The 27627-nt window shown below is 43.0% G+C and overlaps 1 protein-coding gene across 1 annotated transcript in view; it reads right to left on the bottom strand.

The window, feature by feature from the left end:
• LOC118372099 (transient receptor potential cation channel subfamily M member 1-like) overlaps window positions 1-27627 on the bottom strand; it is a 140961-nt gene that overhangs the window by 73534 nt on the left and 39800 nt on the right. Inside the window, exons 2-6 of the mRNA XM_052467055.1 lie at window positions 21883-21959; window positions 19169-19376; window positions 9152-9365; window positions 3150-3274; window positions 2759-2930 (exon numbers count right to left, since the gene is read on the bottom strand). Of these exons, the coding sequence (XP_052323015.1) occupies window positions 2759-2930; window positions 3150-3274; window positions 9152-9365; window positions 19169-19376; window positions 21883-21959 (796 nt within the window). The remainder of the gene's footprint in view (window positions 1-2758; window positions 2931-3149; window positions 3275-9151; window positions 9366-19168; window positions 19377-21882; window positions 21960-27627) is intronic.

The raw sequence follows: 27627 nt of genomic DNA, 5'->3' as shown, positions 1-27627 counted from the left end.
TGAAGCAGCTGTTTGGCAAGTATCCGGCCCTCTGCAGTCAGAGACCAGGAAGAACCAAAGTCCTAGAACACGTCATTCGTTTGAAACCTGGCCAGAACCCTGTCCGCAGCATCCTTACCGTGTGCCTGAGAGGCTGGTGGTAGCCCTCAAGGAAGAGGTCCACACCATGATAGAGATGGATGTTGTCGAGCCATCTTCAAGTGAATGGAGCAGCCCTATTGTCATTGTCCCAAAGAAGGATGGCTCTTTGCGCGTCTGCATGGACTTCCGTAAGGTGAATGCCATCTCCCAGTTTGATGCCTATCCCATGCCCCGCATTGACGACTTACTGGAGAGAATAGGTAGAGCTCATTACATCACCACATTGGATCTCTGCAAAGGGTACTGGCAGGTGCCCCTGGATGAACAATCCAAGGCCTACACTGCATTCCGGACGCCAATGGGCCTGTTCCAGTTCAAGGTCATGCCGTTTGGCCTTCATGGGGCCCCTGCGACTTTCCAGAGGCTGATGGACAAGGTCCTCCAGGACTGTGACGATTACTGTGCTGCTTACTTGGACGACGTGGTGATCTACAGCCACTCCTGGGAGGAGCACATACAGCATCTTAGCAGAGTCCTGGGGAAGATCCATGAAGCAGGCCTCACGCTTAACCTCCTGAAGTGTGAGTGGGCGAAACAGGAGACAAAGTACCTGGGTTACCAGCTGGGTAAGGGTGAAGTTCGGCCTCAGGTGGAGAAAGTGGAGTCCATCAGGAATAGCCCTCAACCCAGAACCAAGACACAGGTGAAGTCCTTCCTAGGTCTGGCAGGGTGGTACCGGAGATTCATTCCACAGTTTTCGACCATCGCTGTCCCTCTGACCAACCTCACTTCGAAGGGGGCCAGCAACCCTGTGAAGTGGACTGAGGAGTGTGAGGAAGCCTTCATGACACTGAAAAACCGACTGTGCTCATTCCCTGTTCTCCAGACCCCTGATTTTCAGAAGAGATTTCTCGTGCAGGTGGACGCTTCGGCTGTAGGAATTGGAGCTGTACTGGCCCAAGGGGAGCCAAGAGAAGAGCTTCCTGTGCTGTACATGAGTCGGAAGCTGTTGCCCAGGGAAACCAGGTATTCTACAATGGAAAAGGAGTGCCTGGCTATAAAGTGGGCCCTAGATAGCCTCCGTTACTACCTTCTTGGGAGGGAATTTGACCTGCACACGGACCACAGAGCACTGACCTGGATCCAGACCATGAAGGACCGGAATTCTCGTGTGACCAGGTGGTATCTGGAGCTCCAGCCCTTCAGGTTCTGTGTCCGTCACAAGGCAGGAAAAGAGAACGTTACTGCGGACTACCTATCAAGGCTCCCGTACATGGTCGCTTCAGGAGAGGAGGAAGGTAATGTGACGTAGAAGTCCGTCACTGGCCGCGGGCAGCATTTGGTTCTTTAACGCACACACATATTCATCACTCCTCCCTGCGCATTGTTAAGATAAGTTAACAATGTGGGTCGACACACAAATTAACTTCTGTCTTGGTGCATGCATTTCACACTTGTCAATGTTCATATTTGAGAGATACAATAATTATGATACTTATCAATGTTGTGGATGAGCGCATTGTTTGTTTGTTCTGTTCCTCTCTCTCCATCTCTGTAGCTTCCGGGTAAGCTGGAAAAGGACCCGAGCTAAGGCAATTGGGTTGGCTTTATAGTGCCTGTCCCAAATGGCTCATGAATGCATATGGGCATATTGAAAGATATTGTCAGTAGTGATGTAATGTTGTAAATGTTATGTTGTGATATTGTTTAAAACCGTGTTGCAATGTATATCCTTTAGTATGTTTAGTTCATGCAAAATGTAGGTTTGTATTGTTAATTGATTAATTAATTAGGGTTAATTGTTCTGAGGGGAGGGGCTAGCCCTACAAAAGGAGCCTTCCTTTCAGTCATAGGAGGGTCATTTTGGATTGAGCTGTGGATGGGGCAGCATTGTTTTTAAGCTGTCCCATAAGATAGACGTTGATGGCAGTACTGTTGTTTTTTTGTTCCGGAATCACTTGTAAATAAACACCTTTGCACAGAAGAACTTTTGCGGTTCCGCCATCTTTTTATTTTGATAGAGGTTAGGTTATCCAGTTTAGCCTTCTGGCCTACTCTACGTGACAAACTCGCAACCTTCCGGCTACTAGTCCAAAACTCTAACCACTAGGCTATGCTGCCACTAAAGAGATCTCCAGGTATTAATCACCTGAGGTAGAGTACCTCATGAGTAACTGTAGACCACACTATCTACCAAGATAGTTTTCATGTATATATTTCATTGCCGTTTATTTTACACCACAACACGATGCTGACATTAAGACTCAACAAGCTGTAAGCAAACAAGACAATGCTCATCCTACATGTTACTACAAATTAACTTGACTAAGCTGTACCCCAGCACATTGACTCAGAACCAGTACCCCCTGGATATAGCCTCAGTATTATAATTTTATTGTGTAACTTTTATTTAATGTTTTACTTTAGTTTATTTCATTTTTTACTTTAGTTTATTTAGTTTTTTACTTTAGTTTATTTAGTAAATAATTGTCTTATCTCTGTTCTTGAACTGCATTGTTGGTTAAGGGCTTGTAAGTAAGCATTTCATGGTAAGGTCTACAAATGTTGTATTTCATGTTGTATTTGGTGCATGTGACAAATAACATTTGATCTTATCATTAGTGGACTCAATCAATCTAATTTGATTCGTAGGCTGAGTTCTGTATGGTTGACTTACGTGTGTTGATCTTCTGCAGTGAGATGTGTTTTTCCAGCTGGCGGCGTAGCTTCACCTCAGCTCCGTACTTCCCTGTAGTGCCGTTGTCGGCCAGGATGAAGTGGGAGTGGCTGTTGTTCAGGACAGACAGCTTGGACAGCGGGTTGGACATGGTCTGGTACGGCCGTGTTACCTGGTGAGAAGGAAGAAGAAATAAAATATCGCTGACTGAGGAACACATACCAAAAAACAGCATACTGGAAAACACTTTCTCTCGTGATATATGCCTGGGTATGCTTTACAACAGATAACTGGTGCTTGGAGTAATGGAGTGAATGGTCACAGGTGTGAATGATTCATGGCTGATTGTGGTGCTAAGAGAGGGACTGAGCAACTGGCTTGTAACACTTACATCTCTACCGATGAGGTCCTCCTTGTTCTCTATGATGCCCCAGGGAGCGATACCGATGGCACATACCTTCCCTCTGGACTTAGAGGAGTGGTCCTTCAGGGCATCCCCCACGTGACGAATCACACCTATAGGACAGAAGAAGAAGAACAATTAAGAACCAGGGGACATAACCAGAAGGATGAACCAGAATGAGGAAGCAGAATGATGAAGCCAAATGAGGAAGCAGAATGATGAACCCAAATGAGGAAGCAGAAGGATGAACCCGAATGAGGAAGTAGAAGGATGAACCCGAATGAGGAAGCAGAAGGATGAACCTTAATGAGGAAGCAGAAGGATGAACCCAAATGAGGAAGCAGAAGGATGAACCCGAATGAGGAAGCAGAAGGATGAACCTTAATGAGGAAGCAGAAGGATGAACCTTAATGAGGAAGCAGAAGGATGAACGAGAATGAGGAAGCAGAAGGATGAACCCAAATGAGGAAGCAGAAGGATGAACCTTAATGAGGAAGCAGAAGGATGAACCCAAATGAGGAAGCAGAAGGATGAACCTTAATGAGGAAGCAGAAGGATGAACCTTAATGAGGAAGCAGAAGGATGAACCCGAATGAGGAAGCAGAAGGATGAACCCGAATGAGGAAGCAGAAGGATGAACCCAAATGAGGAAGCAGAAGGATGAACCCAAATGAGGAAGCAGAAGGATGAACCTTAATGAGGAAGCAGAATGAACATGGATGAGGAAGCAAAAGGATGAACCAAAAGGAGGAACCAGGATGAGGAACCAGAAGGATGAACCAGAATGTTGAAACCTGGGATGGACCCAGGATGAGGAACCAGAAGGATGAACCAGAATGTTGAAACCTGGGATGGAACCAGGATGAGGAACCAGAAGGATGAACCAGAATTTTGAAACCTGGGATGGAACCAGAATGAGGAACCAGAAGGATGAACCAGAATGTTGAAACCTGGGATGGAACCAGAATGAGGAACCAGAAGGATGAACCAGAATGTTGAACCCTGGGATGGAACCAGGATGAGGAACCAGAAGGATGAACCAGAATGTTGAAACCTGGGATGGAACCAGAATGAGGAACCAGAAGGATGAACCAGAATGTTGAAACCTGGGATGGAACCAGAATGAGGAACCAGAAGGATGAACCAGAATGTTGAACCCTGGGACGGAACCAGGATGAGGAACCAGAAGGATGAACCAGAATGTTGAACCCTGGGATGGACCCAGGATGAGGAACCAGAAGGATGAACCAGAATGTTGAAACCTGGGATGGACCCAGGATGAGGAACCAGAAGGATGAACCAGAATGTTGAAACCTGTGATGGAACCAGAATGAGGAACCAGAAGGATGAACCAGAATGTTGAAACCTGGGATGGAACCAGAATGAGGAACCAGAAGGATGAACCAGAAGGATGAACCAGAATGTTGAAACCTGGGACGGAACCAGGATGAGGAACCAGAAGGATGAACCAGAATGTTGAACCCTGGGATGGACCCAGGATGAGGAACCAGAAGGATGAACCAGAATGTTGAAACCTGGGATGGAACCAGGATGAGGAACCAGAAGGATGAACCAGAATGTTGAAACCTGGGATGGAACCAGGATGAGGAACCAGAAGGATGAACCAGAATGTTGAAACCTGGGATGGAACAAGGATGAGGAACCAGAAGGATGAACCAGAATGTTGAAACCTGGGATGGAACCAGAATGAGGAACCAGAAGGATGAACCAGAATGTTGAACCCTGGGATGGAACCAGGATGAGGAACCAAAAGGATGAACCAGAATGTTGAAACCTGGAATGGAACCAGAATGAGGAACCAGAAGGATGAACCAGAATGTTGAAACCTGGGATGGAACCAGAATGAGGAACCAGAAGGATGAACCAGAAGGATGAACCAGAATGTTGAAACCTGGGACGGAACCAGGATGAGGAACCAGAAGGATGAACCAGAATGAAGAACCACGATGAGGAACCAGAAGGATGAACCAGAATGTTGAAACCTGGGATGGAACCAGGATGAGGAACCAGAAGGATTAACCAGAATGTTGAAACCTGGGATGGAACCAGGATGAGGAACCAGAAGGATGAACCAGAATGTTGAAACCTGGGATGGAACCAGGATGAGGAACCAGAAGGATGAACCAGAATGTTGAAACCTGGGATGGAACCAGGATGAGGAACCAGAAGGATGAACCAGGCGGTGGAACCAGATGGATGAACCAGAAGGATTAACCATAATTAGGAACTAGATGGATGAACCAGAAAGACAAACCAGGGTACGGAACAAGGTGGATGAACCAGAAGGAAGCTAGGTAACTTATATGAGACAATGGACTTAGAGGAATGGTCCTTCAGGGCATCCCTCATCTGACGGATCACACCTATAGGCCATAAGAAGAAGAATGAAGAACCAGGGGATATAACCAGAATGAGGAACCAGAATAATTAAACAGAAGGATGAACAAGGATGAACCAAAACTGAGAAATCGGTGGAGAAATGCCTTGGTGAGGGAGGTGACCAACAACCTGATGGTCACTCTGACAGAGCTCTACAGTTCCTCTCTGGAGATGGGAGAACATTCCAGAAGGACAACCATCTCTGCAGCACTCCACCAAACAGGCCTTTATGGTAGTGTCCAGACGGAAGCCACTGCTCAGTAAAAGGCACATGACAGCCTGCTTGGAGTTTGCCAAAAGGCACCTAAAGACTAAGACCATGAGAAACAAGATTGTCTGGCCTGATGAAACCACGATTGAACTCTTTGTTCTGAATGCCAAACGTCATGTCTGGAGTAAACCTGACACCATCCTTACGGTGAAGCATGGTGGTGGCAGCATCATGCTGTGGGGATGTTTTCAGGGGCAGCGACTGGGAGACTAGTCAGGATCAAGCAAATATGAATGAAGCAAAGTTCAGAGAGATCCTTGATGAAAACCTGCTCCAGAGCGCTCAGGACCTCAGACTGGGTCGAAGGTTCACTTTACAACAGGACAACAACCCTAAGCACACAGCCAATACAACGGAGGAATCACTTCAGGATAAGTCTCTCAATGGCCTTGAGTGGCCCAGTCAGAGCCCGGACTTGAACCCGATCAACATCTCTGGAGAGACCTGAAAAAGGCTGTGCAGCAAGGCTCCCCATCCAACCTGACAGAGCTTGAGAAGATCCTCAGAGGAGAATGGGAGAAACTCCACAAATACACGTGTGCCAAACTTGTAGTGTCGTACCCAAGAAGACACGAGGCTGTAATCACTGACAAAGGTGCTTCAACAAAGTACTGAGGAAAGGGTCTGAATACTTATGTAAATGTGATATTTCAGATTTTGTATTTTTTATAAATTAGCAAACATTTCTAAAAACCTGTTTTTGTTTTGTCATTATTGGGTGTTATGATTTTGATTGTTGAGGGATAAAAAATATTTTATCAATTTTAAGCTGTAACCTACCAAAATCTGTAAAAAGTCAAGGGGTCTGAATACTTTCTGAATGCACTGTATGTGGTGCCAAACTGGATCAGAACATCTATTGCTTTCTCAACCAGGCATTGGTCCTGGAGTGATCTGCTGCTAAACAGCAGCCCTGCAGAGTGTTGGTCGTGGAGTGATCTGCTGCTAAACAGCAGCCCTGCAGAGTGTGGGTAGTGGAGTGATCTGCTGCTAAACAGCAGCCCTGCAGAGTGTGGGTCGTGGAGTGATCTGCTGCTAAACAGCAGCCCTGCAGAGTGTGGGTCATGGAGTGATCTGCTGCTAAACAGCAGCCCTGCAGAGTGTGGGTCGTGGAGTGATCTGCTGCTAAACAGCAGCCCTGCAGAGTGTTGGTCGTGGAGTGATCTGCTGCTAAACAGCAGCCCTGCAGAGTGTTGGTCGTGGAGTGATCTGCTGCTAAACAGCAGCCCTGCAGAGTGTTGGTCGTGGAGTGATCTGCTGCTAAACAGCAGCCCTGCAGAGTGTTGGTCGTGGAGTGATCTGCTGCTAAACAGCAGCCCTGCAGAGTGTTGGTCGTGGAGTGATCTGCTGCTAAACAGCAGCCCTGCAGAGTGTTGGTCGTGGAGTGATCTGCTGCTAAACAGCAGCCCTGCAGAGTGTGGGTCGTGGAGTGATCTGCTGCTAAACAGCAGCCCAGCAGAGTGTGGGTCGTGGAGTGATCTGCTGCTAAACAGCAGCCCAGCAGAGTGTGGGTAGTGGAGTGATCTGCTGCTAAACAGCAGCCCTGCAGAGTGTGGGTCGTGGAGTGATCTGCTGCTAAACAGCAGCCCTGCAGAGTGTGGGTCGTGGAGTGATCTGCTGCTAAACAGCAGCCCTGCAGAGTGTGGGTCGTGGAGTGATCTGCTGCTAAACAGCAGCCCTGCAGAGTGTTGGTCGTGGAGTGATCTGCTGCTAAACAGCAGCCCTGCAGAGTGTTGGTCGTGGAGTGATCTGCTGCTAAACAGCAGCCCTGCAGAGTGTTGGTCGTGGAGTGATCTGCTGCTAAACAGCAGCCCTGCAGAGTGTTGGTCGTGGAGTGATCTGCTGCTAAACAGCAGCCCTGCAGAGTGTTGGTCGTGGAGTGATCTGCTGCTAAACAGCAGCCCTGCAGAGTGTTGGTCGTGGAGTGATCTGCTGCTAAACAGCAGCCCTGCAGAGTGTTGGTCGTGGAGTGATCTGCTGCTAAACAGCAGCCCTGCAGAGTGTTGGTCGTGGAGTGATCTGCTGCTAAACAGCAGCCCTGCAGAGTGTTGGTCGTGGAGTGATCTGCTGCTAAACAGCAGCCCTGCAGAGTGTTGGTCGTGGAGTGATCTGCTGCTAAACAGCAGCCCTGCAGAGTGTGGGTCGTGGAGTGATCTGCTGCTAAACAGCAGCCCTGCAGAGTGTGGGTAGTGGAGTGATCTGCTGCTAAACAGCAGCCCTGCAGAGTGTGGGTCATGGGGTGATCTGCTGCTGAACAGCAGCCCTGCAGAGTGTTGGTCGTGGAGTGATCTGCTGCTAAACAGCAGCCCTGCAGAGTGTGGGTCGTGGAGTGATCTGCTGCTAAACAGCAGCCCTGCAGAGTGTGGGTCGTGGAGTGATCTGCTGCTAAACAGCAGCCCTGCAGAGTCTTTTCTCTCCTTCTCCCCTCACAGGTGAAAATCATCACTCCCCAATCAGTCACCAATCAATCATCAATCAGAAGACACACCTCCTCCTGTTTCCTACCCAATCACAGTTCCTTTCCCTTGGTTTAAAAACCCTGTTTGTTGCCCTTAAGCTCAATCTCTCTGTAAATGCCATGTCTGTAGGGCTCTGTGTTTCACTCTCTCTTTGTGTATTGACCTCTCTTTTGTTTGAGCACCTCCATAGCACTTTGTCCCACCTTGACTAGTGGGACACACTTTGTTTTCTTTTGTTCTACTGTATTATTGACTATGTTTTGTTATTCCATGTGTAACTCTGTTGTATGTGTCGAATTGCTATGCTTTATCTTGGCCAGGTCGCATTTGCAAATGAGAACTTGTTCTCAACTAGCCTACCAGGTTAAATAAAGGTGAAATAAAGAAAATAAATACAAAACCTGACCTACACTACAGCAGATGAATATACAGATCGAACACATGATCTTTAGTACTATCTGACCTCTGACCTCTGTAATCCATGTTTCCCTTCTGACATGGCTGAATTAATATCATGTGTATCACCATGGGAAGATTTGATGTGAGTGATATTCAAGCAGCAGGCCAGGATTCAAGAGACCTGTGCACGGTAAATTACTTTAAAAGGTGATTTCTGTTTGAGCCAACTTCAGAGTTTACAGCGAACCTGATTTCTGTAAATATATGGGATGTGGCCTAAATCTATCACTTTGCTCAGGTTGTTAATCGTGTTGAGTCTGTGTTGAATTGAATCTGGGCCTCATTCTCTCAATGGTATTCCTGTTCTGAACTATAAAGTGAGTCTCCATTGTTAAGGGTCAGGGTAGCTTGTACAGAGCATCATGGGTAATGTAGTTGATCATGCTATAGCAGGTACCCACCAGTGCTGACTCCACCAGTGAAGATCCATGCTCCGGTGGTGACTGCAGCCTTGATGAGTCCCTTCCCTAAAACCTGTTTGAGTTTGGGCTGCAGGTCAAAGTTCTGCAGGCCTCCGTGGATGGAGATGAGCAGGTTGGGGAGTTCCAGCTGCCAGTCTTTCACCATCAGTTGGAGCAGATTGTCTGGCTTAGAGTCATGGGACACTCTGATGTACTGGAAGGGGAGAGGAAAATAGTTAAACTCTGTGGTCTACACATTGCAGAAATTATTCTACCTAAAAACAATAAAGGGCTCTCCTGCAGGGACAAGCACGCAAAATATTTTGGTTGGTTTGGGGGACGTTTGTTGGATTCTGTATGCAAGCTCTTGTGGTTGTGTTGTGGATGGAGCATAACTAGTCTAATGTAGTTATAATTGTGGGTGTGGTGTGTTGGATTCATTTGATTGTGCTTATTTTGGGGACGGTGCAGTTATGGTGTGGTTGTGGTATTGAGTGGTTGTGGTATTGAGTAGTTAATGTGGTTGTGGTTTTGAGTAGTTATGGTGTGGGTGTGGTTGTGGTATTGAGTAGTTGTGTAGCTGTGGTGTGGTTGTGGTATTGAGTAGTTGTGGTGTGGTTGTGGTATTGAGTGGTTATGGTGTGGAGTAGTTATGTTGTGGTATTGAGTAGTTATGTTGTACTTATGGTGTGGTTGTGGTATTGAGTAGTTATGGTGTGGTTGTGGTATTGAGTAGTTCTGGTGTGGTTCTGGTGTGGTGGTATTGAGTAGTTGTGGTTGTGGTATTGAGTAGTTGTGGTTGTGGTATTGAGTAGTTGTGGTTGTGGTATTGAGTAGTTGTGGTTGTGGTATTGAGTGGTATGGAGTAGTTGTGGTATGGAGTAGTTGTGGTATGGAGTAGTTGTGGTTGTGGTGTGGTTGTGGTATTGAGTAGTTATGGTGTGGTATTGAGTAGCTGTGGTGTGGTTGTGGTATTGAGTAGTTGTGGTTGTGGTATTGAGTAGTTATGGTATTGAGTAGTTCTGGTGTGGTTGTGGTGTGGTTCTGGTGTGGTTGTGGTATTTAGTAGCTGTGGTGTGGTTGTGCTATTGAGTAGTTGTGGTTGTGGTATTGAGTGGTTGTGGTATTGAGTGGTTGTGGTATTGAGTAGTTGTGGTTGTGGTGTAGTTGTGGTGTGATGTAGTTGCGGTGTGGAGTAGTTGTGGTATTGAGTAGTTGTGGTATTGAGTAGATGTGGTTGTGGTATTGAGTAGTTAGGTTGTGGTATTGAGTAGTTGTGTAGCTGTGGTGTAGTTGTGGTATTGAGTAGTTATGTTGTTGTATTGCGTAGTTGTGGTTGTGGTATTGAGTAGTTGTGGTGTGGTTGTGGTATTGAGTGGTTGTAGTATGGAGTAGTTCTGGTGTGGTTGTGGTGTGGTTCTGGTGTGGTTGTGGTATTGAGTAGTTGTGGTTGTGGTATTGAGTAGTTTTGGTGTGGTTGTGGTATTGAGTAATTGTGGTATTGAGTAGTTGTGGTGTGGTTGTGGTATTGAGTAGTTGTGGTATTGAGTGGTTGTGGTATTGAGTGGTTGTGGTATTGAGTGGTGTGGAGTGGTTGTGGTATTGAGTGGTTGTGGTGTGGTTGTGGTATTGAGTGGTTGTGGTATTGAGTGGATTTGGTGTGGTTGTAGTGTGGTTGTGGTATTGAGTAGTTGTGGTATTGAGTAGTTGTGGAATTGAGTGGTTGTGGTGTGGTTGTGGTATTGAGTAGTTGTGGTATTGAGTAGTTATGGTGTGGAGTAGTTGTGGTATTGAGTAGTTATGGTGTGGTTGTGGTATTGAGTAGTTATGGTGTGGTTGAGGTATTGAGTAGTTATGGAGTAGTTATTGTGTGGTTGTGGTATGGAGTTGGTGTGGTTGTGGTATGGAGTAGGTGTGGTTGTGGTATGGAGTAGTTATGTTGTGGTATTGCGTAGTTATGGTGCGGTTGCGGTATTGAGTAGTTATGGTGTGGTTGTGGTATTGAGTATTTGTGGTATGGTGTAGTTGTGGTATTGAGTAGTTGTGGTATTGAGTAGTTGTGGTATTGAGTAGTTGTGGTATTGAGTAGTTGTGGTATTGAGTAGTTGTGGTGTGGTATTGGGTTGTTATGGTATGGTGTGGTTGTGGTATTGCGTAATTATGGTGTGGTTGTGGTATTGAGTAGTTATGGTGTGGTATTGAGTAGCTGTGGTGTGGTATTGAGTAGCTGTGTTGTGGTATTGAGTAGTTATGGTGTGGTTATGGTATTGAGTAGTTGTGGTTGTGGTGTGGAGTAGTTGTGGTATTGAGTTGTTCTGGTGTGGTTGTGGTGTGGTTGTGCTATTGAGTAGCTATGGTGTGGTTGTGGTATTGTAGTTGTGGTGTGGTATTGAGTCGTTATGGTGTGGTATTGAGTAGTTGTGGTGTGTTTGTGGTGCGGTTGTGGGATTGAGTAGTTGTGGTGTGGTATTGAGTAGTTGTGGTGTGTTTGTGGTGTGGTTACGGTATGGAGTAGTTGTGGTATTGAGTAGCTATGGTGTGGTTGTGGTATTGAGTAGTTATGGTGTGGTTTTGGTATTGAGTAGCTATGGTGGGGTTGTGGTATTGAGTAGTTGTGGTGTGGTTGTGGTATGGTGTGGTCTTGAGTGGTTGTGGTATGGTGTAGTCTTGAGTAGTTGTGGTGTGGTCTTGAGTAGTTTTGGTGTGGTCTTGAGTAGTTGTGGTGTGGTCTTGAGTAGTTGTGGTGTGGTATTGAGTAGTTGTGGTGTGGGTGTGGTTGTAGTATTGAGTAGTTATGGTGTGGTATGGAGTAGTTGTGGTTGTGGTATTGAGTAGTTGTGGTGTGGTATTGAGTAGTTGTGGTGTGGTTGTGGTATGGTGTGGTCTTGAGTGGTTGTGGTGTGGTGTGGTCTTGAGGGGTTGTGGTATGGTGTGGTCTTGAGTGGTTGTGGTATGGTGTGGTCTTGAGGGGTTGTGGTATGGTGTGGTCTTGAGTGGTTGTGGTATGGTGTGGTCTTGAGTGGTTGTGGTATGGTGTGGTCTTGAGTAGTTGTGGTGTGGTCTTGAGTAGTTGTGGTGTGGTATTGAGTAGTTGTGGTGTGGTATTGAGTAGTTGTGGTGTGGGTGTGGTTGTAATATTGAGTAGTTATGGTGTGGTATGGAGTAGTTGTGGTGTGGTTGTGGTATTGAGTAGTTGTGGTATTGAGTAGTTGTGGTATTGAGTAGTTGTGGTATTGAGTGGTTGTGGTATTGAGTAGTTGTGGTGTGGTATTGAGTAGTTGTGGTGTGGTTGTGGTATTGAGTAGTTGTGGAGTGGTTGTGGTATTGAGTAGTCGTTGTTGTGGTATTGAGTAGTTGTGGTATTGAGTAGTTATGGTGTGGTATTGAGTAGCTGTGGTGTGGTTGTGGTATTTAGTAGCTGTGGTGTGGTTGTGGTATTGAGTAGTTGTGGTGTGGTTGTGGTATTGAGTTGGTGTGGTTGTGGTATTGAGTAGTTGTGGTTGTGGTATTGAGTAGTTGTGGTGTGGTTGTGGTATGGAGTAGTTGTGGTGTGTTTGTGGATTGAGTAGTTTTGTTGTTGTGGTATTGAGTGGTTGTGGTGTGGTTGTGGTATTGAGTAGTTTTGTTGTTGTGGTATTGAGTGGTTGTGGTGTGGTTGTGGTATTGAGTAGTTGTTGTGGTATTGAGTAGTTCTGGTGTGGTTGTGGTATTGAGCAGTTGTGCAGTTGTGGTGTGGTTGTGGTATTGAGTAGTTATGGTGTGGTATTGAGTAGTTATGGTGTAGTTGTGGTATTGAGCAGTTGTGCAGTTGTGGTGTGGTTGTGGTATTGAGTAGTTATGGTGTAGTTGTGGTATTGAGCAGTTGTGGTGTGGTTGTGGTATTGAGTGGTTGTGGTATTGAGTAGTTGTGGTATTGAGTAGTTGTGGTTGTGGTATTGAGTAGTTGTGGTGTGGTTGTGGTATTGAGTGGTTGTGGTATTGTGGTTGTGGTGTGGGGTATTTGTGGTGCGGTTGTGGGATTGAGTAGTTGTGGTGTGTTTGTGGGATTGAGTAGTTGTGGTGTGTTTGTGGTATTGAGTAGTTTTGTTGTTGTGGTATTGAGTGGTTGTGGTATTGAGTAGTTATGTAGTAGTTGTGGTGTGGTTGTGGTATTGAATAGTTATGGTGTGGTATTGAGTAGTTATGGTGTGGTTGTGGTATTGAGTAGTTGTGGTGTTGTGCAGTTGTGGTGTGGTATTGAGTGGTTGTGGTATTGAGTAGTTGTGGTTTGAGTGGTTGTGGTGTGGTTGTAGTATTTAGTAGTTGTGGTATTGAGTAGTTATGGTATGTTGTGGTATTGAGTGGTTGTGGTATTGGTAGTTGTGGTATTGAGTAGTTGTGGTGTGGTTGTGGTATGGAGTAGTTGTGGTATGGAGTAGTTGTGGTGTAGTTGTGGTATTGAGTAGTTGTGGTTGTGGTATGGATGAGTTGTGGTATGGAGTAGTTATGGTGTAGTTGTGGTATGGAGTAGTTATGGTGTGGTTGTGGTATGGAGTAGTTATGGTGTGGTTGTGGTATGGAGTAGTTGTGGTGTGGTTGTGGTATTGAGTAGTTATGGTATGGAGTAGTTGTGGTGTGGTTGTGGTATGGAGTAGTTGTGGTGCGGTTGTGGTATTGGCTAGTTATGGTGTGGTATTGAGTAGTTGTGGTATTGAGTAGTTGTGTTGTGGTTGTGGTATGGAGTAGTTATGGTGTGGTTGTGGTATGGAGTAATATTGGTGTGGTATTGAGTAGTTGTGGTGTGGTTTTGGTGTGGTTATGGTATGGAGTAGTTATGGTGTGGTATGGAGTAGTTATGGTGTGGTATGGAGTAGTTATGGTGTGGTATGGAGTAGTTATGGTGTGGTATGGAGTAGTTATGGTGTGGTATTGAGTAGTTGTGATGTGGTATTGAGTAGTTGTGGTATTGAGTAGTTGTGGTGCGGTATTGAGCAGTTGTGGTGTGGTATTGAGTAGTTGTGGTATTGAGTAGTTGTGGTGTGGGTGTGGTATTGAGTAGTTATGGTATTGAGTAGTTGTGGTGTGGTTGTGGTATTGAGTAGTTATGGTGTGGTATTGAGTAGTTATGGTATTGAGTAGTTGTGGTGTGGTTGTGGTATTGAGTAGTTATATAGTAGTTGTGGTATTGAGTAGTTATTGTGTGGTTGTCGTATTGAGTAGTTTTGTTGTGGTATTGAGTAGTTATGTAGTAGTTGTGGTGTGGTTGTGGTATTGAGTAGTTATATAGTAGTTGTGGTATTGAGTAGTTGTGGTGTGGTTGTCGTATTGAGTAGTTTTGTTGTGGTATTGAGTAGTTATGGTGTGGTTGTGGTATTGAGTAGTTATATAGTAGTTGTGGTGTGGTTGTGGTATTGAGTAGTTATGTAGTAGTTGTGGTGTGGTTGTGGTATTGAGTAGTTATGGTGTGGTATTGAGTAGTTATGGTGTGGTTGTGGTATTGAGTAGTTATATAGTAGTTGTGGTGTGGTTGTGGTATTGAGTAGTTATGGTGTGGTATTGAGTAGTTATGGTGTGGTTGTGGTATTGAGTAGTTATGTTGTAGTTGTGGTATGGTTGTGGTATTGAGTAGTTATGGTGCAGTTGTGGTGTGGTTGTGGTATTGAGTGGTTGTGGTATTGAGTAGTTGTGGTTTTGAGTGGTTGTGGTGTGGTTGTAGTATTTAGTAGTTGTGGTGTGGTTGTTGTATTTAGTAGTTGTGGTATTGAGTAGTTATGGTATGTTGTGGTATTGAGTGGTTGTGGTATTGGTAGTTGTGGTATTGAGTAGTTGTGGTGTGGTTGTGGTATGGAGTAGTTGTGGTATGGAGTAGTTGTGGTATTGAGTAGTTGTGGTGTGGTTGTGTTGTGGTATTGAGTAGTTATGGTGTAGTTGTGGTATGGAGTAGTTGTGGTGTGGTTGTGGTGTGGTGTGGTTGTGGTATGGAGTAGTTATGGTATGGAGTAGTTGTGGTATTGAGTAGTTATGGAGTAGTTGTGGTATTGAGTAGTTGTGGTGTGTTTGTGGGATTGAGTAGTTGTGGTGTGTTTGTGGTATGGAGTAGTTATGTTGTTGTATTGAGTAGTTATGTAGTAGTTGTGGTGTGGTTGTGGTATTGAGTAGTTATGTTGTGGTTGTGGTATGGTTGTGGTATTGTGTAGTTGTGGTATTGAGCAGTTGTGCAGTTGTGGTGTGGTTGTGGTATTGAGTGGTTGTGGTATTGAGTAGTTGTGGTTTTGAGTAGTTGTGGTTTTGAGTGGTTGTGGTATTGAGTAGTTGTGGTATTGAGTAGTTGTGGTTGTGGTATTGAGTAGTTGTGGGGTGGTTGTGGTATTGAGTAGTTGTGGTTTGGGGTATTTGTGGTGCGGTTGTGGGATTGAGTAGTTGTGGTGTGTTTGTGGTATTGAGTAGTTTTGTTGTTGTGGTATTGAGTGGTTGTGGTGTGGTTGTGGTATTGAGTAGTTGTTGTGGTATTGAGTAGTTATGTAGTAGTTGTGGTGTGGTTGTGGTATTGAGTAGTTATGGTGTGGTATTGAGTAGTTATGGTGTGGTTGTGGTATTGAGTAGTTATGTAGTAGTTGTGGTATGGTTGTGGTATTGAGTAGTTATGGTGTAGTTGTGGTATTGAGCAGTTCTGCAGTTGTGGTGTGGTTGTGGTATTGAGTGGTTGTGGTATTGAGTAGTTGTGGTTTTGAGTGGGTGTGGTTGTAGTATTTAGTAGTTGTGGTGTGGTTGTTGTATTTAGTAGTTGTGGCATTGAGTAGTTATGGCATGTTGTGTTATTGAGTGGTTTTGGTATTGGTAGTTTTGGTATTGAGTAGTTGTGGTGTGGTTGTGGTATGGAGTAGTTGTGGTATGGTGTAGTTGTGGTATTGAGTAGTTGTGGTGTAGTTGTGGTATTAAGTAGTTGTGGTGTGGTTGTGGTATGGAGTAGTTGTGGTTGTGGTATGGAGTAGTTGTGGTGTGGTTGTGGTATTGAGTAGTTATGGTATGTTGTGGTATTGAGTGGTTGTGGTATTGGTAGTTGTGATATTGAGTTGTTGTGGTGTGGTTGTGGTATGGAGTAGTTGTGGTATGGAGTAGTTGTGGTGTATTTGTGGTATTGAGTAGTTGTGGTGTGGTTGTGTTGTGGTATTGAGTAGTTGTGGTGTGGTTGTGGTATTGAGTAGTTATGGTGTGGTTGTGGTATGGAGTAGTTGTGGTGTGGTTGTGGTATGGAGTAGTTGTGGTATGGAGTAGTTGTGGTGTGGTTGTGGTATGGAGTAGTTGTGGTTGTGGTATGGAGTAGTTGTGGTGTGGTTGTGGTATTGAGTAGTTATGGTATGTTGTGGTATTGAGTGGTTGTGGTATTGGTAGTTGTGGTATTGAGTTGTTGTGGTGTGGTTGTGGTATGGAGTAGTTGTGGTATGGAGTAGTTGTGGTGTATTTGTGGTATTGAGTAGTTGTGGTGTGGTTGTGTTGTGGTATTGAGTAGTTGTGGTTTGGTTGTGGTATTGACTAGTTATGGTGTGGTATTGAGTAGTTGTGGTATGGAGTAGTTGTGGTGTGGTTGTGGTATTGAGTAGTTATGGTATGTTGTGGTATTGAGTGGTTGTGGTATTGGTAGTTGTGGTATTGAGTTGTTGTGGTGTGGTTGTGGTATGGAGTAGTTGTGGTATGGAGTAGTTGTGGTGTATTTGTGGTATTGAGTAGTTGTGGTGTGGTTGTGGTATTGAGTAGTTATGGTGTGGTTGTGGTATGGAGTAGTTGTGGTGTGGTTGTGGTATGGAGTAGTTGTGGTATGGAGTAGTTGTGGTGTGGTTGTGGTATTGAGTAGTTATGGTATGGAGTAGTTGTGGTTTGGTTGTGGTATTGACTAGTTATGGTGTGGTATTGAGTAGTTGTGGTATGGAGTAGTTGTGGTGTGGTTGTGGTATTGAGTAGTTGTGGTTTTGAGTGGTTGTGGTATTGAGTAGTTATGGTATGAAGTAGTTGTGGCGTGGTTGAGGTATTGAGTAGTTATGGTATGGAGTAGTTGTGGTGTGGTTGTGGTATGGAGTAGTTGTGGTGCGGTTGTGGTATGGAGTAGTTCTGGTTTGGTTGTGGTATTGGCTAGTTATGGTGTGGTATTGAGTAGTTGTGGTATTGAGTAGTTGTGTTGTGGTTGTGGTATGGAGTAGTTATGGTGTGGTTGTGGTATGGAGTAATATTGGTGTGGTATTGAGTAGTTGTGGTGTGGTTTTGGTGTGGTTATGGTATGGAGTAGTTATGGTGTGGTATAGAGTAGTTATGGTGTGGTATTGAGTAGTTATGGTGTGGTATTGAGTAGTTATGGTGTGGTATTGAGTAGTTATGGTGTGGTATTGAGTAGTTATGGTGTGGTATTGAGTAGTTGTGGTGTGGTATTGAGTAGTTGTGGTGTGGGTGTGGTATTGAGTAGTTTTGTTGTGGTGTGGGTGTGGTATTGAGTAGTTTTGTTGTGGTATTGAGTAGTTGTGTTGTGGTATGGAGTGGTTGTGGTATGGAGTGGTTGTGGTATGGAGTGGTTGTGGTATGGAGTGGTTGTGGTGTGGTTGTGGTATGGAGTGGTTGTGGTATGGAGTGGTTGTGGTATGGAGTGGTTGTGGTATGGAGTGGTTGTGGTATGGAGTGGTTGTGGTGTGGTTGTGGTATTGAGTGGTTGTGGTATTGAGTGGTTGTGGTATTGAGTGGTTGTGGTATGGAGTAGTTACGTTATAGTTATGTTATTGAGTAGTTATGGTGTGGTTGTGGTATTGAGTAGTTATGGAGTAGTTGTGGTATGGAGTAGTTGTGGTATGGAGTAGTTGTGGTATGGAGTAGTTGTGGTATGAAGTAGTTGTGGTATGGAGTAGTTGTGGTGTAGTATTGAGTAGTTATGTTGTAGTTATGGTGTGGTTGGGGTGTAGTATTGAGTAGTTATGGTGTAGTGATGGCGCAGTTATGGCGCAGTTATGGTGCAGCTATGGTGTAGTTATGGTGCAGTTATGGCGCAGTTGTGGTGTAGTTATTGAGTAGTTATGGTGTGGTATTGTTTAGTTATGGTGTAGTTATTGAGTAGTTATGGTGTGGTATTGAGTATTTATGGTGTGGTATTTAGTAGTTATGGTGTGGTATTTAGTAGTTATGGTGTGGTATTGAGTATTTATGGTGTGGTATTTAGTAGTTATGGTGTGGTATTTAGTAGTTATGGTGTGGTATTTAGTAGTTATGGTGTGGTATTTAGTAGTTATGGTGTGGTATTGAGTAGTTATGGTGTGGTATTGTTTAGTTATGGTGTGGTATTGAGTAGTTATGGTGTGGTATTTAGTAGTTATGGTGTGGTATTGAGTATTTATGGTGTGGTATTTAGTAGTTATGGTGTGGTATTTAGTAGTTATGGTGTGGTATTTAGTAGTTATGGTGTGGTATTTAGTAGTTATGGTGTGGTATTTAGTAGTTATGGTGTGGTATTTAGTAGTTATGGTGTGGTATTGAGTAGTTATGGTGTGGTATTTAGTAGTTATGGTGTGGTATTGAGTAGTTATGGTGTGGTATTTAGTAGTTATGGTGTGGTATTTAGTAGTTATGGTGTGGTATTGAGTAGTTATGGTGTGGTATTGAGTAGTTATGGTGTGGTATTGAGTAGTTATGGTGTGGTATTGAGTATTTATGTGTAGCTATGGTGTAGTTGTGGTGTGGTTGTGGTGTAGTTTTGATGTGGTGTGGTATTCAATAGTTATGGTGTAGTTATGGTGTGGTATTTAGTAGTTATGGTGTGGTATTGAGTAGTTATGGTGTGGTATTGAGTAGTTATGGTGTGGTATTTAGTAGTTATGGTGTGGTATTGAGTAGTTATGGTGTGGTATTGAGTATTTATGTGTAGCTATGGTGTAGTTGTGGTGTGGTTGTGGTGTAGTTTTGATGTGGTGTGGTATTCAATAGTTATGGTGTAGTTATGGTGTGTTTGTGGTATGGTTGAGGTGTGGTAAAGCTGTGTATAGTTAGACAGGTCAAAGGTCCTACCATTGCCTTGTTGATGAGGCCTCCACCCTGGAAGTCGATGGTCCCGAAGGCATCCGTGGGGGAGGTCTGTGTGTTTTTGGCCACAGACCACCTCTCCTGCTGGGGCGGGTCGATCTGGACTAGCTGATAGTTCTCTTCCGACAGCTTGTTAGTCAGAGCGCCCAGCGGGATCACCACGTGCTGAGTTATGAGCTGACCACACGAACATCTACCGGGGGAGAGGGCACTACACTAGTTACGACAGCAGTGGACTGACGTGGCCCCATAGGGAAGCTGCCTGAAAGTAGTGTACACAGATCAAAACTAAATGTATTTGTAGCGTTCACAGGCCTGCAGACGTTATCACAGGTTCAATTCTTATGTTTCTAACAGTGCAGCAATATCTAGCAATACGATAACAATACCATAACAATACCATTGTTTGCCCAAATAATCATACATTATTCATAAAGATATGCAAGGTTTTTTTATACATATTTTTTTCAATAACTATATACAATCCAGATGGGTGCGTTGGAAATGCTAGTGGCAGTTAATCTGCTTCTGATCTGTGGATGGCACTGTGTGCTCTTTTTAAAGGATGTGTCGATGTGTGCCATGACCAGCCTTCGTGGCTACAGACGGTTGGTAGTCATTTACGCAGGTTACCTTAGTGTTCTGGGGCATAGGGACAATGTTGGTCTGCTTGAAACATATTGGTATTACAGACTCAGTCTGGGACAGGTTGAAAATGTCAGTGAAGACCCTTGCCAGTTGGTCAGTGCATGCTCGGAGTACCCATCCTGGTAATCTGTCTGGCCCTGTGGCCTTGTGAATGTTACCCTGTTTACAGGTCTTACTCATATCGGCTACGGAGAGCATGATCACACAGTCTGGAACTGCTGATGCTCCCATGCATGCTGCAGTGTTACTTGCCTCGAGGCGAGCATAGAAGTAAAAATGGATAAGATTGTGCAATCATGAAAAAGATCATACCTGTCTATTTGTGGAAAAATCACACTGATTAACTTTTTAGTCATATCCCAGTTTACGTATTTGCTTATGGCCTTGCATTCACCAAGCTACTTGTTTTATAATATGAGTAAAAATTATTAAACTTTATTTGGAACAGCAAGCCAGACTAAATTAAACAAGCTCATTTATATAATGAATTCAATGGGCAGAAATTAATATTAAAGCATGAGACCTCTCACTAAAGACATCAATCATAAACAAGTTATACTTAAAATCGAACTGGTTCTCTAGCAAATTAGTAAGTAAGAATTTCCCTTTATTTCATTTTCAAATAACCGAAAGTGAGGTTGTAATTTGAATAATCTCCAAAATATCAACATTTTTAAAAAAGCCATAGAAAATGGATTGCAATTTCAGTTTAATCTACCAGAAAAGACAGAATAAATATGAATATTGTATATTAAACTCAAATACACAAATTCTTAAAAAAAAGCGTATTATATATATATATATATATTATATATATATATATATATATTTTATTTATTTATATATATATATATATATAGTGTGTATATACAGTGTATGGTGTATATATGAAGGCATGTATAGAGAGTATATAATGGTGTGTGTGTATATATGGTATAGACATGCAATGGACATGTAATGGTGAGTATAGGCAGTGTGGAGAGTGTATAATGGTGGGTATAGAAAGTGTGTATAGACAGTGTAGACATCATGGTGTGTTTCGTCAGTATAGAGAGTATTTAATAGTATGGACAGTATATACTAGTGTGTCTATACGGTATATAATGGTGTGTAGACAGTATATAATGGTGTGCATAGGAAGTATATAATGGTGTGTAGACAGTATATAATGGTGTGTAGACAGTATATAATGGTGTGTATATACTGTATATAATGGTGTGTGTGTGTATACAGTATATATAATGGTGTGTAGACAGTATATAATGGTGTGTGTGTATAGACAGTATATAATGGTGTAAAGAGACAGTATATATAATGGTGTGTGTATATACGGTATATTATAATCTGTATAGATGGTATATTACAGTGTGTATAGACGGTATAGACAGTATATAATGGTGTGTATAGTTAGTAAATAATATTGTAAAGAGACAGTATATATAATGGCGTGTATATACTGTATATAATGGTGTGTGTGTATAGACAGTATATAATGGTGTAAAGAGACAGTGTATATATAATGGTGTGTATATACGGTATATAATAGTCTGTATAGATGGTATATTATAGTGTGTATAGACACTATATAATGGTGTGTATAGACAGCATGGACAGTATATAATGGTGTGTATAGACAGTATGGACACTATATAATGGTGTGTATAGCCAGTATAGACATATAATGGTGTGTATATACAGAATGGACAGTATATAATGGTGTGCACCTCCTTCTTCCCTCTCCACCCTCCATCCCCATCTCCCCTCCATCTTCCCTAAATCTTCCTTCCACCCCCTCCATACCCCCCATCTCCCCTTCATCCCTTTCCTTCACCATCTACCCTTCATCTCCAATCCACCCCTCCATCTCGCGTACATTTCCCCTCCATCTCCAATCCTCTATCTCCTCTTCATCCCTTTCCATCTCCAATCCACCCCTCCATCTCGCGTACATTTCCCCTCCATCTCCAATCCACCCCCTCTCCCCCCTCCCCGCCCACTCAACACCTTTGACCTCCCCACCATAATGTGTGGTGTATGGCAGTTCATCTTACCTTGTAGGGTCCTTGCTGGGGAATATGTGAATACATTCTCTCTTCTGAAAGATCCTCTCGATCCACGCTTTCTGGGCCTGAAAGAAGGTAGAAACATGTCAGTGATCGTCATAATGTACAGAAGCAAGACTCAACAGAACTACAAGGCCTGAAGCAAGTAGAAACCGAGGGAATGTATACAACTGTGTCATCATAGCGTCTTGTTCCTTCTCCTCTTTCCTTTAAATTCTTGTTAAATCTAACTGTACTGTCCGATTTACAGTGGCTATTACATTAAAATAATACCATGCTATTGTTTGAAGAGAGTGTACACTTATGATCTTGAAAATGTATTAATAAACCAATTAGCCACATTTGGGCAGTCTTGATACAACATTTTGAACAGAAATGCAATGGTTCATTGGATCTGTCTAAAGCTTTGCACGTACACTGCTGCCATCCAGTGGTCAAAATCTAAATGGTGCCTAATCTGGAATAATACATTATGGCCTTTCTCTTGCATTTCAAAGATGATGCGTCACGTTCGTTGAATGGAGGAGACCAAGGCGCAGCGTGATGTGAACACATGTTACTTTAATGACGACGAAGAAATACAAACTACAAAAACGACTAAACAAACGTGAAGTATAATATAGTCCTGACACAGGCAACTAACACAGACAATAACCCACGAAATACCCAAAGAAGATGGCTGCCTAAATATGGTTCCCAATCAGAGACAACGATAAACAGCTGCCTCTAATTGAGAACCAATCTAGGCAACCATAGACATGCATAAACACCTAGATGGTAAACAACCCCATAAACCTACACAACCCCTAGACAGTACAAAAAACCATACATCACCTATGTCCCACCCTGACTTAACCAAAACAATAAAGAAAACAAAGAATACTAAGGTCAGGGCGTGACATGGTGGAACAAAAAACAAACAAAAAATGCATGTGTTTTATTTACTGAGGAAGTACAGTTCCCGCTCAGCCCAGTCAAAACTGTTCGCTGCTCTGGCTCCCCAATGGTGGAACACACTCCCTCACGACGCCAGGACAGCGGAGTCAATCACCACCTTCCGGAGACACCTGAAACCCCACCTCTTTAAGGAATACCTAGGATAGGATAAAGTAATCCTTCTCACCCCCCTTAAAAGATTTAGATGCACTATTGTAAAGTGGCTGTTCCACTGGATGTCATAAGGTGAATGCACCAATTTGTAAGTCGCTCTGGATAAGAGCGTCTGCTAAATGACTTAAATGTAAATGTAAATGTAATTTGTATTATCTTTTACCAGATCTAATGTGTTATAGAGCTCCGCCTTATCTCAGTTCACTGGTCACGATGGCAACACCCACCCGTAGCACGCGCTCCAGCAGGTGTATCTCACTGATCATCCCTAAAGCCAACACCTCATTTGGCTGCCTTTCGTTCCAGTTCTCTGCTGCCTGTGACTGGAACGAATTGCAGAAATCACTGAAGTTGGAGACTTATCTCCCTCACCAACTTCAGACATCTGCTATCTGAGCAGCTAGCCGATCGCTGCAGCTGTACATAGTCTATCGATAAATAGCCCAACCATTTTTACCTACCTACATTTACATTTCATGACATTCATTTACATTTAAGTCATTTAGCAGACGCTACCTCATCCCCATACTGTTTTTATTTATTTACTTTTCTGCTCTTTTGCACACCAATATCTCTACCTGTACATGACCATCTGATCATTTATCACTCCAGTGTTAATCTGCAAAATTGTAATTATTCGCCTACCTCCTCATGCCTTTTGCACACAATGTATATAGACTCTCTTTTTCTACTGTGTTATTGACTTGTTAATTGTTTACTCCATGTGTAACTCTGTGTTGTCTGTTCACACTGCTATGTTTTATCTTGGCCAGGTCGCAGTTGTAAATGAACTTGTTCTCAACTAGCCTACCTGGTTAAATAAAGGTGAAGTAAATAAAAAATAAATTTAAAAAAATATTCTCCTACATGAATTTCACATTTCCACAAACCTCAAAGTGTTCAGTTTCAAATGGTATCAAGAATATGCATGTCCTTGCTTCAGGTCCTGAGCTACAGGCCGTTCTATTTCGGTATGTCATTTTAGGAGGAAATGGAAAAAAAAGTGTCCGCTCCGACTGATTCACATGAAGGGTTTAGTGTACAGTAGTGTGGTGGCTACTAGACCAGATTACTGAAGAAGCTGAGATCTGACATCTCATAGCCCTTTACTAATACCTAATGCCCATTAACGCAAGATACCAGCTTTTAGCCAAGTTTCACTATCCAGAACCTTCTAAATCCTCTTAGCTCTGAGGCTGATAAAGGCTGATCATCATAATCCAGACAATTCTACGGACGGCTGAGGGACTAGGGGAAGTAGGTGGTGCAGGACGGAGAAAACCCACCAAACATATCGCTAGTTATTTACAGGTTCTAGCTGTAGAACCATGTCTCATTCTGTTGAGGAAAGTATATTTTAAACCTAGATTATGAACTGATTATGTACAGGTCTTGAAAAAATGAAGAGACCGCTGCAAAATGACCAGTTTCTGTGGTTTTACTGTTTATAGGTATGTGTTTGGGTAAAATTATTATTTTTTGTTTTATTCTATAAACTACTGACAACATTTCTCCCAAATTCCAAATAAAAATGTTGTCATTTAGAGCATTTATTTGCAGAAAATGACACTGGTCAAAGTTACAAAAATAGATGCAGTGTTGTTAGACCTTAAATAATTAAAAGAAAAATAACAACACAATACTAACGTTTAAACAGGAATAGTTCAGAAATCAAAATTTGGTGGAATAACCCTGATTTTCAATCACAGCTTTTATGCGTCTTGACATGCCCTCCACCAGCCTTTCACATTGATGCTGGGTGACTTAATGCCACTCCACAGCTGCACAAAGATTCAAGCAGCTGGGCTGTGTTTGATGGCTTGTCTATCCATCTTCCTCTTGATCACATTCCAGGGGTTTTCAATGGGGCTCAGGTCAGGAGATTGGGCTGGCCATGACAGGGTATTGATCTGGTGGTCTTCCATCCACACCTTGATTGACCTGGCTGTGTGGCATGGAGCATATTGCCCTGCTGGAAAAACCTCAGAGTTGGAACATTGTCAGAGCAGAAGGAAGCATGTTTTCTTCCAGGACAACCTTTTGTACGTGGCTTGATTCATGCGTCCTTCACAAAGACAAATCTGCCCAATTCCAGCCTTGCTGAAGCAACCCCAGATCATCACCGATCCTCCACCAAATTACACAGTGGGTGCGAGACACTGTGGCTTGTAGGCCTCTCCAGGTCTCGCACCCACTGTGAAATTTGGACCTGCATGTCTTGTGTTATAACTGTCTGTCTGCCCTAGAAACCGACCCGGAGTCTAGCAGCAGTAGTATGTATTATAGAATGGATGAGGCTGGTTTGAAGGGTAGATAGAAGGGTCAGAAGAGGAGGCTGGTTTGAAGGGTCAGAAGAGGAAGCTGGTTTGAAGGGTAGATAGAAGGGTCAGAAGAGGAAGCTGGTTTGAAGGGTAGATGGAAGGGTCAGAAGAGGAGGCTGGTTTGAAGGGTAGATGGAAGGGTCAGAAGAGGAGGCTGGTTTGAAGGGTAGATAGAAGGGTCAGAAGAGGAGGCTGGTTTGAAGGGTAGATAGAAGGGTCAGTGGATAAAGGAAAGATGTCTTAATGACATCATAACATGACATGACTTGTTATGTCTGTGGTTATTAGATCAAACCAGTACCCAGTCTGACTCTGCTTGTTATTTCAATTGAGAGAAGGAGAGCCAATGAAATTCACTCAAACAAGAGCACTGCTCTGTCTCGATAGGTCACGTCGTGCTGTGAGATCGACTGATGTGGTTCCAGAGAACTGGGCTAAAATAACATCCTTCAAAGTTGTGCACTATATATGGAATAGAATGCTTTTTGGGACATAGAAGACGTGATCTGTCTGTCTAGGTCAGGGTTGATGGTGAAGCCCCAAGGCTCATGTATTATATCTCCCATAGAGGGCTGGATACATGATACAGCACTGTCCATGTTTGGCCAAAACACATGTTCAGCTGCAGTAGTTTCAGAAGAATCCACTAAATCACCCCTATTGCTAAAAATCCAATTGTTGGATTATTTTTAATCCATTATTTTTAATCCAACAAAACAACAATAAATCGTCCAGAATTGTATTACTTTGCCATTAACAAAATTAATTTTAAAAATCAGGCAAAGTATAGTACTAATGCTCCCACAATTTTAGTGCCCTTTCCAGACAGATTATTTTACGGTCCAAGAATCACAGCCTTTGCTAAAACACCATGAGACATCAGAGTTTCCATCTTCAAGCAAAGGCATACAATTACCTTTCACATAATTATATTAGTTAGAAAGTCTTAAAATAGTATATTTGGTGGTGTCTTGGGCCATTACATAAAATAGTATATTAGGTGGTGTCTTGGGCCATTATATTAATACATTTGTATAGTAGTAAGTCTTTCTTGGAGCTTCAGTGCTGACTTCACAAATGTTGATCTGCTCCAACAAAACAAGCCTCTGCTACTGAATTTCATATTTACAATAATGATAAATACATTTTAGTCTTCTAGTTAAAACCATCTCAACTACATCTGCTTAATAAATCCTCTTGGGGATAGGGGGAATAATTTTTTTCCCCCTCACTGTTCCCTGCATTGTCTTTGCAAAAGGATATTTCATAGGAACCTATTTTCAGTTCCTACCGCTTCCACTGGATGTCACCAGTCTTTGGAATTTGGTTGAGGTTATTCCTTTGTGCAATGAAGAAGTAGGCCAACTCTGAACTGGGGACACTTTTGTGAGTTGAGCAAGACGTGAAAAGCAGCGCTGGTTTGTTTTCTTTCCTGTATTGAATACGGATTGCCCCGTCTACAATTTGATATATTATTGACGTTTAAAAATAACTAAAGTTGCATTACAAAAGTAGTTTGAAATAATTTGGCAAAATTTATAGGCAACTTTAGAAATGTTTTGACGTTGCGTTTTTTGTAAGCTGTTTTTTCTGGATCAAATGCGCCAAATAAATGGACATTTTGGATATATATGGACGGAATTAATCGAACAAAAGGACCAATTGTGATGTTTATGGGACATATTGGAGTGCCAACAAAAGAAGCTCGTCAAAGGTAAGGCATTTTTTAAATGTTATTTCTTTGTTTTGTGTAGCGCCTGAAGGGTTGAAATATGCTATCTCCTTTGTTCACTGCTGGTGCAGATGGTGCAGGCTATCAGATAATAGCTTCTTATGCTTTCGCCGAAAAGCATTTTTAAAGGCTGACATGTTGGCTGGATTCACAACGAGTGTAGCTTTAATTGAGTATCTTACATGTGTGATTTAATGAAAGTTAGAATTTTATAGCATTTTCCCTGGTAATTGGCCAGTTGAGACATTTGTGTCTCGCCTATCCCTAATAGGTGTTAAATACCAATTATATGAATAATAGTCATATCATCATAATCTGCTCCATCAAGTCTGTATGAGTCCTGCAATGTGGAGCAACGTAATGTATATAGCCAAGTTATTACCTGGTACCCCTGTATATAGCCAAGTTATTACCTGGTACCCCTGTATATAGCCAAGTTATTACCTGGTACCCCTGTATATAGCCAAGTTATTACCTGGTACCCGTGTATATAGCCAAGTTATTACCTGGTACCCCTGTATATAGCCAAGTTATTACCTGGTACCCCTGTATATAGCCAAGTTATTACCT

Source organism: Oncorhynchus keta, chromosome 17 (assembly GCF_023373465.1).
Source record: "Oncorhynchus keta strain PuntledgeMale-10-30-2019 chromosome 17, Oket_V2, whole genome shotgun sequence".
Lineage (NCBI taxonomy): Eukaryota > Metazoa > Chordata > Actinopteri > Salmoniformes > Salmonidae > Oncorhynchus > Oncorhynchus keta.
This window is presented reverse-complemented; position numbering and strand designations above follow the sequence as displayed.